This window comes from Vanellus vanellus (assembly GCF_965231255.1).
Source record: "Vanellus vanellus genome assembly, chromosome: 7".
NCBI classification, from domain to species: domain Eukaryota; kingdom Metazoa; phylum Chordata; class Aves; order Charadriiformes; family Charadriidae; genus Vanellus; species Vanellus vanellus.
Genome location: NC_138912.1, coordinates 40,366,680 through 40,380,026, shown reverse-complemented (window position 1 = coordinate 40,380,026; position 13,347 = coordinate 40,366,680). Strand labels below are relative to the sequence as shown.

Sequence of the window (13,347 nt, the reverse complement as noted above, 5' to 3'; positions counted from 1 at the left end):
GCCACGCGTCTGAAAAGAAGGAGGTAGACCTGACACTGTGGGGATTTGAGTCCCTGTGTCCATCCCTTCCCTTATTTAGTTTTGGATGGATATATTACTGCTGATGTTGGCAGAAGTGGCTCCCTGGCACTTCCTCACCTCGTTCCCCATCGTGCTCTCCCAGGATACAGGAGCTGGAAGAGGATCCATCACCTCAACCTTTGGGGCTAGACCCAGGCCCCTGTCCTGTTAAACCAGTGGAAACCTAATTAATGCCCGCTGAAAGCACGTCACAAAATCAAACAGAGAATTTAGCCAGCGAGCATTGCTTGGTCCCTCGTTCCTCGAGCTGGTGAGACGTGGGCCATCGTGGAAACGAGAGGTTTAGCGTGTGCTGCTGCAGAAAACATGACTTTGTACTCTTTGGTATCCAGCATCACTGAAATCCAGATGGTATCAGAGCTACTTGGCTGAGAAATGGTTAAGATCGTAGAAAGCAAAGCATTGCTAGTTGTCATAGGCCTTTTCTCGTTTCAGTAGGATACTGTTTTGCTTCGATCGTTTGGTTTTTTTTTTAATCAATCTTCAGTGGTATTTTAGAGGCAAGCTTTTAATCTTCTTTATTTTCCTCTCCCCTCTGAAGTCCCCCTTTCTCAGGCCCAGACCCCATGAAGACCTATAACATCATATTAAGGGGAATAGACATGATTGAATTTCCAAAGAAGATTGCCAAAAATGCTGCTAATTTAATTAAAAAACTATGCAGGTAAACACATGAGATATAACCACCGTGATCTTATTTGCAAAGAAATCAGTTGTTCAGAAGGATTAAGAAAGTAACTGATTTTGTTACTCATCTTATAGGGACAATCCATCGGAAAGATTAGGGAACTTGAAAAACGGAGTGAAAGATATCCAAAAGCACAAGTAAGTGTCTTCTCCACCATCCATCAGATCCAACCCACAGAAACATGCGTTTCAAACACTTCTATTTTCTTAAAACTCATTCGGCCTTTCCCTTCTAGCGTGCTTTAGACTGAATTTCCACCAGACTTTTTTTCCCCCAGTGTTTTGGTATAGATGCCAGCCTTGCCGGTGGGCAAAACGCATTGCACGTTGACCCTTACGCTTTAACTACTCTAATTGCAGAAGAGCGTTTGGAAGCAATCCAACTGGGCCACCGCCTGCTTGGATTTTTGGGGGTTTGCAGAATCACTTTCCAAGTTTTTCCTCGATTTCCCTTCCGCCCCCACCCAACACGCTTTCTCTCCACCCATAAAGTTAATTCGTCAGCCCTTTTGGTCTGATGGGAGAGAGTTGTTAAGGGATGTCTCCTAAGTTTTCATGCTGCTGGAGGGGAATAAGAACAAGTTAGAGATGCCTTGCAGAAGCAGGTTATCTCATCCATCCATGCCGGTCCTTCTCTTCTCCCATCCTCAGAGCAACAGAAGTGGACGTTTTGGGTGGATGGGTTGAAGGCTCAGCTCAGGGCTCATCCACCCACCTGAGCTGCTGTAGTCCAAGCAAACCCAAAGTGCCTCGACCGGGAGGAGGACATCCCTGTGCACGCCCTTAGCTCCCAATCTCATACGAAGAAAGGACATTAGGGGTCTCATATGGGAGGGATCAACCCAGAACACCTCCAGTGAGGAACAGTTTTTGTCTGAGCATTGGTAATTTGTACTTGCCATGGTATCACCACACGCTTCATTTTCAGTCCCAAAAAACATATATAAAGATGACAGGAAAAATTATTACGGCTAATCGGACAATTTGAAGGAGATGACTTCAGGAGATGAAACCCACTGTTTCAGCAATTTAAGTTTCGTTTTGTGCTTCAGAGAGATTTTCACTGTATATCTAACTGTTTCGCTATTCCCTCTCTTCTAGATGGTTTGAAGGCTTTAACTGGGAAGGGTTACGAAAAGGGACACTGACACCTCCTATAATACCAAGTGTAAGTTTTCCTACTTGATTTCACCTTCCTGGCCAGTAAGTTTCTTTTACATGAACGTTGTGAGTTTCGAGCACTAATCCACTGGAGTTAAGTGGCGACAGCACGTACTTTATTTTCTTCTGAAGATGCTTGAAGAAGTCACATTAGAGGCATTTCCAGGTGTACTTGGTCTCCTGGCAGTCTCTTCCAGGGGAAGGCGGTTTGGGGAGGGCATGACTGCAATGAAATGCTCTTTGCAGCAGGAGATCAGGGCAGGATCACTCACTACTACGTGTTTTTCTCTTCCTCACCTGCTCCACTTGTTTCTTCATCTACTTTTCATGTTTCAGTGGAGAGCTGCCACTTTCACCCCCTTCTCTTAGATGCGTCCTCTTTCTTTCTCCTTTATTCTTATTTCTTTTGACGAGGTAAGTGGGATTTGTGTGCCATCTCCCTTTTCTTTTGCGTTAACCTTTCCCTCTGTCTTTTCTTTTGTGCTTTTCACCCTTTTTTTCCCTGCGTCCGTGTCCTACATGAAAAGCCCTGTTACCGCTTAGTTTATGTTTAACTGGAAGCAGACGCGGAGGGACAGCTCGGCTCATTTTCCTTTGGAGCAAAGCTCTTCCTTTGATGTCTTTGTGAGCTCTTTACCCACAAAGCCTGCCGCAAAGGGAAACCAAACAGGATTAGCCGATAGAAATTACCTTGGCCCCTTCTGTTCTGCAGCCTCCGCTCCTTGTTTCGACTTAATCCCTTTCTCTCTGTGCCTCTCCCGCGGGATCACCGAGAGAATGACATTAGCGATCGTGTTTAATTGCACCCCGTCGCTCCGTCCGCCCGTGGTCCTGCACCTCCTGCAGCAGCGGCAGGCACGGCTCCAGCGCTAAATCTGCCATCCTGAAGTTTTCTTAGCAGCTATGAAAGAGCAAGAGAGTTTTGCATTCCCCCCCCCCCCCTTCTCGCACCCCCCCTTTTGCCCCTATGGGCTGCAGAAGTCACTGGCAGTCGGCGGGAGAAAGCACGACTTCACGAATACCTGACTAAAGCAGGATGCCCAAAGAACATACAGATATTTTATAAATCAAAAACGTGTGGTTTTTTTCTGTTAAGCTTCTTTTTAGTGACTATTAATTTGTCAGCAGTACTGTTCGCCACGTTTCAAGTCAGACAATAGAGTCAAGTTTGCTCCTTTACATCCAGTTTCAATTCCTGGTTTACCTCTGCAGGACCTCAGTGTAGCCTGAAAATGCCCCATTATGTTTCTCTAATTGTTTTTAGTGGATTTTTAGTTTAATAAGAACATTTCTGATACCGCTTTTACCCAATATACGTATTCACCCTGCATATGCACCCTCAGACAGCACAACCAGCAGCAGTGACTTCAGCGGTATCTGCTCTTTGTGGGCATGAATTGCTCCCTGACATCCCCAAGCTGCGACGATGCTCCGCCACCAGACAGGGTCTCTGCTCCTTTGGCATTGCCTAGAGGAAGGCCGGTCTCCAGCCTGTTGTGCAGGAAATCACTTTTTCTTTGCTTTTTCACTTAGGTCCAATGCAGTAGCAGAAAAGGGTTGCGTGAGCACCCGTTTCACTTCGTTAGTGTTATTTCTTGGCATCATCAAGGCTGTGTGTTCATGGGTCTGGTGACATCCTAGCGGGGAACATGTCTGTGATTGCTCCCAAGAGAGTGATCTGCTGTCACCCTTTTGGCCAGCACACCACCATCAAGGCTGTCCGAAGTAGACAGGAGCATCCTTCCCTCTTCAGAGGAATCCTTCTTCCAGGACAGCTCAGTGCTGACAGCCATACATTGCCCTAATCCCAATTCAACCCAGCTCATTCTTTCCCAGAGCTCTTAGGACTAATATCTTCTCTAAACACGCTCTTGAGGTCCTCTCCAAAACCTGCCTCTATTAACTAGTGAACCTCGTCCACCCCAAAGCTGTCTTTCCCACTCAGCCTTGTTTTTTCCATAGCCAGCTCGGTTGCTTTGGCAGAGGTCCCAACTGCCAGTAAGGGCCATATCCAAAAAGTGACAGGATTTTAGGAGACCTCAGTTTACAGCCTGCCCCTAGGACATCGCTTCGGGGAGCAGTTGAGCCTCGATACCACCGCTTCAGTCTGTGATGGGCTGTCCTGAAAAGCTTCTCCTACTTCTTGACTCTTCCAAAGATGTGCTGTCTTGCATCACAGCTCTTGCCTTTGAGAAGGACGTGGCAGATCTCTGCACTGTAATTCATCTCAAGCTCTGACATTGGTAAGCAGCCAGACAACTGACACTGATGTTTGCACTTATCTTCTTGGGTGGACAGGAGATAAATCTGGAGTGTCCTCTCTTGGCTGGAGAGGGCGTTGAGAAGGATGTTTGTTCCCATGTCTCTGACAGTGAAGGACTGCAGCCCACGTCGGTGACCTGGACCTCAGAGCTGTGGGGAGTTGTACACAATAGCATTAGCACCACATAAAAGTTGATCGGTGGAGTGACAACTCATCCAACCTTTCTTCTCCAAATCATATTTCTTCTAAGAAAAAGAAAACACTCTACATTTGAGATGTTGGATATACTCAGCTTTTTTTTTTTTTTTTTTCGGTCAGTTGAACACAAAAGACAATCCGTTTCCCAAAGCAGGACTTACTTCCCTTAAAGCATCATCTAACCAGAGCTCAAAAAAACATGCCTGCCCTGCTAGGTGCTCCCAGAGTGGACATCTGTAGAGGAGCCCCAGGGAGCTCAGTAGATGCTTTCACCCAGCGCAGTTCACTTACACACTGTCCATCACTGCTGAGAGGCTTTTGCAAGAAGCTCCAGCTGGTGTGTGTTCTCCATGAATGGCCACACCGACTGCATCTCTTACACTTTGGTAGCCAGTGTCTTGTACGTATCCCCAACGCTTCTGCTCCCAGAGGGAGAGCTCACACGGGGCGGGCTGAGAGAAACAGAGGGATGTGGTCCAGCCAATGGCACCATGGAGGAGAGCGAGGGTGGAGCACCTCAAGGGCGAGGACGCAAAGGGTGAAGGCTCTCCAACTCAACCATGCCAACACCAATAAAATAAACAGTATTCACTACACTCTCTGTAGTACTCCACTAAGCTTTTACAGGTTGGGTTGTTTTTCTTTTCAAAATGAGTTGGTTATTCAAGGATCTTCATTTTCCCCAGGATATTTTCAGCAGCCCGGAAATGCTGATGCAGCTGGGCAGCAAATTAAATTCAGAGCTGTAGTTGGCGCTCTTGATGACCAAACAGTCTTTTGCCGAGGCTTACAGCAGCATCCAACATCAAATCGGTCTCCCGGACTGCAGGCTGGGCTCTGGCCATGGCTTCTCCACCAGCTGCACGAGTGAAACAGCTAAAAAAATACAGCAAGTGGTGCCCGCACAGCGCTCCGGTGGCATGTGCAATCCCCTCCAGGCTACTTGGGGTACAGCGTAAAGTTCCAATTTTCTTTAGTGAGGCACTGATTATTTTGGTCTGGAGAGCTGCTGGTCTGGGTTTGTGTTGTCTCCTTTTTTTAAATTGCATGGAATGTATCAGGATCTCATTGTAAGAAAGTTTCAGTCATCATTGTAAAGCAAAAGAATTAGAAATTACCTAGCCACGGTAGATTTCAGATGACATTATTTCCAAAAAAGAAACATACTTGGTCTTCATCCTAGGAGGATGGGGTTCTCTGGTAGGCTCCATAGGCTGAGCAGTACTTGTCAGGAAACTCAAAGGTGGCAGGGGCCCAGTTCGTGGCCTCCAGTTCAGCATCCTGGAGCCATAAATTGGAAATCGTGGGCTTTGGGGATCATAGAATGGTTTAGGTTGGAAGGGACCTTGAAGATCATTGAGTTCCAACCCCCCTGCCATGGGCAGCGACACCTCCCGCTAGACCAGGTTGCTCCAAGGTCCAACCTGGCCTTGAACACCTCCAGGGATGGATGGAGCACCCACGGCTTCTCTGGGCAACTTGTTCCAGGCCCAAGGCTTTTCTTCCAACCTCGTACCAATGGGTAGGATGGTTGCTTTTGAATTAGAGACCCTAGAGGGCCTGGATCGTTAGAGCAGGGGGGCTGTGGGAAGTCCTCCTGGGATTCAGCAAAAAGTTGTTGAATGCAGAACTTTTTGTGGTTTGCTGCAGTTAGCGATGCACGCTCTTGAATGGTCGCTGTTGCAAGATGGAGAGGAAATGTCCGCAGAGGTCCTCTTTGATGACTGTCCCCTTCTTGTCGCTCTCTTCTTTCCGCAGGTTGCATCTCCAACAGACACAAGCAATTTTGACAGCTTCCCGGAGGACAGTGATGAGCCACCCCCTGACGACAACTCAGGATGGGACATAGATTTTTAATGTATTTCTCTTACCTGCTTCTGCCTTGCTGAAGACAGCTTCCTGGGACATGGCTGCCAGCGAAACCGAAAGAACTGGGGAGGATTAGTGCTCGGGGTCACCATGATGCCTTGATTGATGCTGCTACAGTAACTACAGTGGCATTAGGACTTCTTGCTTAGATGACAATAGTGCTCTTCATGTTTTATGTTCGAACTTAAAATAGCAGTTGACATGGTGGTCCTGACGCAAAGCCTTTCACCAGTAAAGAGATAATGTTTTCTATCAATCACTGCGACGATCTTGCTGCGCTCTTAATTATAAAAGTCGAGAGATACATAGTGTAAGACACACTTAATTCTAGCTGCAAGGTACTGGCTTTCTCAGTAGGATCAATAGTAATTTATTAAGTGCTGTAGCCAAATACAGTGCAGGATTTTGGGCTCTTCCCACCCTCCAAACTCTGTAGGTCTTCTACTGTAGGCCAGTGTAGGAGCAAAGGAGGACCACAATGGTACTGGTCAAAGAGTTCACGTCAAAGCAGTGGTAAAATTTGTCCTTTCTCTTTCCGAGCGGTATTCTTGACAAGACCGAATGTTACCTTTCCTCTTTCTTTTTGAGAATTTATGTTACTTTTTTTTAGCCTGGTAAAACAAAAGCACAACTGCTCTAGATCCTGTTAAGGCAGATATGGGTCGCTTCTCTCATACAGCTGAGAACATACCGTAACATGACATTTGGGGTTTGGTTTTGGGTTGGTTTTTTTTTTCCTTTCCCTTGGTACAAATACATAACTGCATGACAAAAACGAAACATCATAAACTTAATCTATTTTACGTATAAAATAGTGCTTAAATAATGGTCCTGTAATAAAGCGGCAGCAGCCCACTGGTCTTACTGATTAGCTATTAGGCGTAAAACTAAGCTTAACTTTTACCTTTTTAGAACCCAAAGGGAAAATACGAGATCCGTAATGTACTTTAGAGGTGCTATGTACGTCCTTCGTCTGTGAATATAAATTGAGTCAACCACCATTTCAGAAATATGTAGCAAGAGGCATCGTTCTCCATCACGCTCTTAGATGGTTTTCCATCTCCGCGTCTGCATCTCTTCCGTGTTTAGTACAAAGCCAATTAAAATAGAAGGTGGTACAGGGCCAGTTTGCTGGCTTTGTTCATAATATTGCCCCTAAAAATGTAACCCTAACGCCTCACCAGACAAAGGAGCTCCACAGGAAAGTCAGTGGAATTAAGTGGGAAAACCGATATCGGATGTGTTTGTGCGAGGTCTCCATGTCTGCGGTGTACCAGGTCCCCAGTGACGGTGTTTAAAGCACGGGGATGGCTACAGCCGAAGTCAGCTCGTATGAAAAAAAGAGCTGGGGAAAACAGTAGTACCATCCGTACGCTTTTCCCTCGCTTCCACTGCTTTTCCTTCGCTTTACTGCAGTCTGCTTGGATTTGTAGGACATAACGGGGGAATCCTGTCCTGGATGCCTGCTTGTTGCACGTGTGTGGGACTTGAAAGGTTATCCGCTTTCAGTCTCTCTCACAGACCCTGCCCAAAAAAAATTAGCAGATGCTGCCCCGTTTCATCTCAGAGCTGCCCAGAGCTGTCATGTACGCCGGAAGTCGGCAGATCAACTTTGGCTGAGAAGTCATTCATATGACTTTTGCCTACATAGTACATGGAAAATGTATGTTTTAACAGTTAAAAAACTATATTCCCGATGCTAGATCCCAACTCTTCCCCACGTTCCTAATGAAAATGACTTAATAGCGTCTATTAAAAAGGTATTTTCTCCTCTTCTTCAACGGCATTGGCAACATCTGCTGTTCGCCAGCGAACTAAAGAGCTGGGTCATCACGGTGCCTTTGAAAGGCGTCTTTGTCGCTGAATTGCTTTCCTGATTTTCCGAAGGGTGAGGCGATGCCATCGGCACGGGAACTAAAGGCTATTTCCACTATTCACGAATCATTAAAACTTTGTTTGCTGTCAAAACCGGAGGGAAGAGACAGTAACTACGTGTCCTGCTTATGGGAATTACTGGTATAGGGCGAATACCCGCTTGCGTTTCACCCTTGCTCCCATGGAAGAGGCCGAAAGCCAACGCGGAGTACGAGGGCTAAAGTAATCGCTAGGCATCTTAGCAAACGGGCTGCTGCCTAAAAGCCAGATTCTTTACTCTCATCCCTCTGGTTCTTCGCTCGACGGCACAGTGACATCAGTGGAGAAAAACTCGTTGCATTCGGTAACTTTCCATAAAAGAACGTAGAGAGGAGTTTGTCCCAAAATGATGATATTCAATAGCTGAGATGCAATTGTCAGTCAAGGGGTTGCCGGGAGGAAAGGCACAACAATTTTGAAGCGGGGGCCAACCCGAAAGCACGACAAGGAGAAGGTGTTAAAATGGGCTGATGAGTTAGTTTTTCTTTTTCCTATCCCTTTTTTCCTTGCGCCGCGCACGGTAATCGATACCTGCAGCGTGCGGCATGCACTGTACCCAATAGGAGTTTATTTTGGTATCAAACACCTCACTCGACTTCCATCGCCTTCCCTAAGCCTCCTTTCAACACCATACTTAGCGTATGTATATGATAAACGCCTTCATTTATAAGTAATATATTTGAGTTGCATTATATATATTATATATTCACAACAACGGATTGTCTCTGTGTTTCCACTTAGTGTTCTTTCTTTCTTCTTTGTCTCCTTTTTTTTTTTTTTTTTTTTTAATATACGGGACGGCGGCACATTTGCGTAAGGGGAAATCGGCCTCCCGTCTTTAAAACGAGTGTATTAAGATCGGTGTCGTTAAGACGCAGACGATCCGTAGCTTCTCACAGTGCTGCGTTACCCATAGCAAACTCTTATTTAAACAACAGGACCACAAGCGAGTATTTATGTAAATAGGTATTTTCGTGTTGATATTTTGTGGTACGCATATAACTTTTTCTTTTAGAGTTCCATGGCATTATTACTTCATTCTCTTATTTGTAATGTAATGTTTTTAGCTCAAGGTAGACTTGAATTAATGTCATAATTGTCAGTATTATTGAACTTTATGTCAACTGTACTGTTAACTCATCCGTCCCATAGTTCTAGAACACGACTAGCTGTCTGGCATTGTTGCAAGTGCCTTAAATCCATGGCATCCTATAAAAAAGGAAAAAAAAAAAAAAAAAAAAAACCACGAAAATCCAACAAAAAATATTACAGATTTGGTGTTATGCTGCATGACAAAGACAAACACACCTCAAAATGTCGTCCTTTCTTAGCTTGCTGCGTTTTACAGTTCTTTCTGCTACCGATTTCTAAGCCTTTATTATATAATATTGATGAATTACAGAAATGATGAAGTCGTTCTCTTATTTCTGTTCAATGTACCAGAGCTGTGTATCTGTTAATGAGATACAGAGTCATTTCTGTGAAATGTATAAATGTTACGTGCGGGTCAAATTAATATATGACATCCTATCAGTCCGTAGACAGGTATTCCTGTTTTGCTCAGCTGTGCAGATCCAACCCATCGTGCCGTCCAGCGCCGACCTCCCCCGTCTTACACAAATCCCACTCGGTGTGCAACCCCACCTGCTTTTTTTGTTTTGTTTTTGTTTTTTTTCTGACCAGAAACCCCCCACGCAAAGGCGTAGCTCGTTTGCACCACTCAACAAAACAGGATCCGTGCTTTTCCCACCACCACCACCACCACCCCTCTCCACCCCCCAACCCACCGCAGAGCTGAGCTGGAAAGCTGGAAGCTCCTCATCCTCCGCATCTCCCCGACCGCGGCAACCAGCCCCAACGCTGAGACTTGGGGCAATTTTGGGGCTTTACCGGCAAAAGGGGGGGGGATTTTCGTTTGGAGTTGCCCATCGTCCCCAGTCCCAATTGACGCTGTTTTTACACTTTGCCCTTCGTTTTATATTCTCGTTTTCTTCTTACGTGAAAAGAGGTTTTGTTTGTCGGACGAATGTCGGTCATCCACCGGTCGTCGGCCGGTTGCACTCTTTTGGTGTAGGTTTAAGAACTTTTGTTTCATACACTTTAACCGCTTTTGTTTTGCTCTGTATTTTCCCTGCAGCTGTAATTGCCGAGTGCCTGTTGTATACTTTATAGAGTTGAAATAAAAATAATTACTTTTGAACGGCGTGTCGGCGGCTTTCTTCCACAGCAGAAGCCAAGTTTGGGAGAGTTCTTCTGCTTAGCAACTAAACTGTTTTTTTTTTTATTCTCATTTGCAACGATACGCAGTAAGAGATAACCCAACAAAATGTTAAGAGGTTACTTAACGGTACTTAGGGGATTACTACGGGGATCGGGATTTTCTGCAGGACTCCAAGACGAATGGCCGCAGTTACTGCAGTTTAATGCTTATTTGAGCGCCCGCGTCACCCCGCGCAGCCCGGCCAAAGGGGTCCGAGGCCGATGAGGGTCCTGTTCGAGCAGGGCTGGCCCCGGGTGACCCCCACAGCTCACTTCCAACCCCGGTCATTCCCTGAACGTGCTAAGCGATAAGCACGTTTGCAGCAGGCTTACTCCTCGGGGATGAAGAATTCGCCAATAGAAGTGGGTCGGGAGCGCGCGGCTGGAAAGGGACTGTATTGCCAACGCAAGCTGCGTCATGCCTGGATGGGATGTGACTACCAACCACTGGGGAGCGATGCTCTCCGTAGCGTCACTGTCCCTTAAGGTGAACACCAAGAGGTGGTGGCACAGAGGCACAGCCGTTAATGGCAGCACAGCCACGGGATGTCCTGAAGACGTGTAGGATGAAGAATGAAAGAATGATGAAGAAATGTTGGGATGACACCTACGTGTCGCAGCGTTCGGGGTGTGAATAGGTAGATATAAATCCCGATAGATGTAAATCCATCCCTGGGGAAACTGCTCAGCCCCCGTATGATCCAACTGTCTTTCAATCTCAATGCAGTCAAGGTGTACTTCAGTGGACACGGGTAAAAAACTGGCGACAGGAGCAGGAAAACATCCCTTCAGGAGGGAAAAAAAAATGATAACTGCCCAAGCAGGAGGCGGGAAACATCACAAAAGGATTTGGTGGGATGCAGCAATCACGGGTCCAAGTTAATCATACAACACAAAGCCCGGTGTGACGCCGCCCTCACCTGAAACTGCCAAGGGGAACGTGGGGATTTGGGGACAAGGTGTGGCCCTCATTCTTTTGTGGGCTAAAAATAGCAAAGCCAGGGCTGTGCGCTGGTCACTGATTCAGCCGAACCCACTTCCCCCAGTGCGTGCCTGTGGTGCTCACCAAAACTTCCCCAGCCAATTAGCTGGGCTGGAGCCTTTTGGGCCTGAAATGCCCCATAGTGGGGTGCCGACAGAGCGGCTGGGTGGGCAGTTGGGTCGGTGGGTGGTTGAATGGTTGGATGGGCGGTTGGGTGGTTGGGTGGGCAGGTGGGTGGGCGTTTGTGTGGTTGGGTGGGCTGTTGGGTGGGTGGGTGGGTGGGTGGACAGTTGTGTGGGCAGTTGAGTGGTTGGGTGGGAAGGTGGGTGGGCGTTTGTGTGGTTGGGTGGGCAGTTGGGAGGTTGGGTGGGCGTTTAGGTGGGTGGGTGGACGGTTGGGTGGGCAGTTGGGCAGTTGGGTGGGCGTTTGGGTGGGTGGGTGGATGGTTGGGTGGGCAGTTGAGTGGTTGGGTGGGAAGGTGGGTGGGCGTTTGTGTGGTTGGGTGGGCAGTTGGGCGGTTGGGTGGGCGTTTGGGTGGGTGGGTGGACAGATGGGTGGGCAGTTGAGTGGTTGGATGGGAAGGTCAGTGGGCATTTGTGTGGTTGGGTGGGCAGTTAGGCGGTTGGGTGGGCATTTGGGTGGGTGGGTGGACAGATGGGTGGGCAGTTGAGTGGTTGGATGGGAAGGTCAGTGGGCATTTGTGTGGCTGGGTGGGCAGTTAGGCGGTTGGGTGGGCATTTGGGTGGGTGGGTGGACAGATGGGTGGGCAGTTGAGTGGTTGGATGGGAAGGTCAGTGGGCATTTGTGTGGCTGGGTGGGCAGTTAGGCGGTTGGGTAGGCGGTTGGGTGGGCTGGTGGTCAGTTGAGTGGTTGGGTGGGCGGTTGGGTGGGTGGGTGGGCAGCTGAGTGGCTGGGTGGGAAGGTGGGTGGGTGGTTGGGTGGGTGGTTGGGTGGGCAGGTGGGCGCCACTGGGCTTTAACGGTGGGACGGCAATGCCTGACATTGCCCACCCCAATGGGAAAACGGACTTATGATGAAAAAATATAAAGAATGACAGCGTTATGCCGTCATCAGGAAAACAAACAAACAAACAAACCAATTTCATTAATTGGATTTTACTACTCGCGCAACCTCCCGGGGGGTGGTGGGTTGGGGGGGAGCGGGGGGAGGCGGCACTGCCCCGAGGGGCCGCCAGGGGGCGCCCTGGTGCCGACGGCGCGGCGCTGCCCCGCCGGGGTTGGGGGGGGTCGGGGCGCCCCGAGGGCGCCGGTGCGAAGACCGGGGGGGGGAGAGGGAGGGAATTGGGAGCGGGGGGGGGGGGAGCGGCCCCTTTGATCTCCCCGCATCAAAGGGTTCGGGAGCTCCCCCACTAATGCTTCCCCCCCCCCCGGCCCGACGGGGGGAGCTGGGGTCAGGCGAGTGCGAGAGCTGGAGGAGGGGGGGGGGGACACCGACGGGGGGGGTGCGGGACGGGGCTCAGCGCCCCCCCCCCCCCTCGTGTCCAGTCGTGTGTCCCTCCAACACACACACACCGGGGCAGGGTCGGGGGGGTGCGGAGTGCCCCCCCCCTTCCTGCAAAGCTACGCTGGCGCCAGGAAGGGCGCGGGGGAGGATGGGGGGGCGAGCGCAGACTTAGAGGAGACCGAAGAGACTGACACTGCCACCGCGGGGGGGAGGGGGGGGGCGTCTCTCTGCACCCCACCGCGGCTCCCAGCCACGATGGGGGGGGGGGGGGATGCATGGGTCTTCCCCCCCACTCGCCCCGCTTCTTTCCCCCGTCCCTCCCCGTCGGCGCGCCCGGACGGAGACAGCGGCGGCGTCGGGGCGTGCAGAGCATCTGGTCGGGGATGGGGGGGGGATGTTGGGAAGATTGGGGGGGGTGTCTATCCTCGTCGTTGCGAAACCCCCTCCCGGGCCGGCGGCCAATGACGGA

General features: G+C 49.1%; 1 protein-coding gene across 2 annotated transcripts in view; it reads left to right on the top strand.

The window, feature by feature from the left end:
• LOC309674205 (cGMP-dependent protein kinase 1) overlaps positions 1 to 6,728 on the top strand; it is a 122,827-nt gene extending 116,099 nt beyond the window's left edge. For both annotated transcript variants that reach the window (XM_082486188.1, XM_082486187.1), the window contains exons 9-12: positions 623 to 745; positions 844 to 906; positions 1,870 to 1,936; positions 6,149 to 6,728. In XM_082486188.1, coding sequence (XP_082342314.1) covers positions 623 to 745; positions 844 to 906; positions 1,870 to 1,936; positions 6,149 to 6,247 — 352 coding nt within the window. In that variant the 3' untranslated portion in view covers positions 6,248 to 6,728. The remainder of the gene's footprint in view (positions 1 to 622; positions 746 to 843; positions 907 to 1,869; positions 1,937 to 6,148) is intronic.
• Positions 6,729 to 13,347: the final 6,619 nt, after the last annotated feature.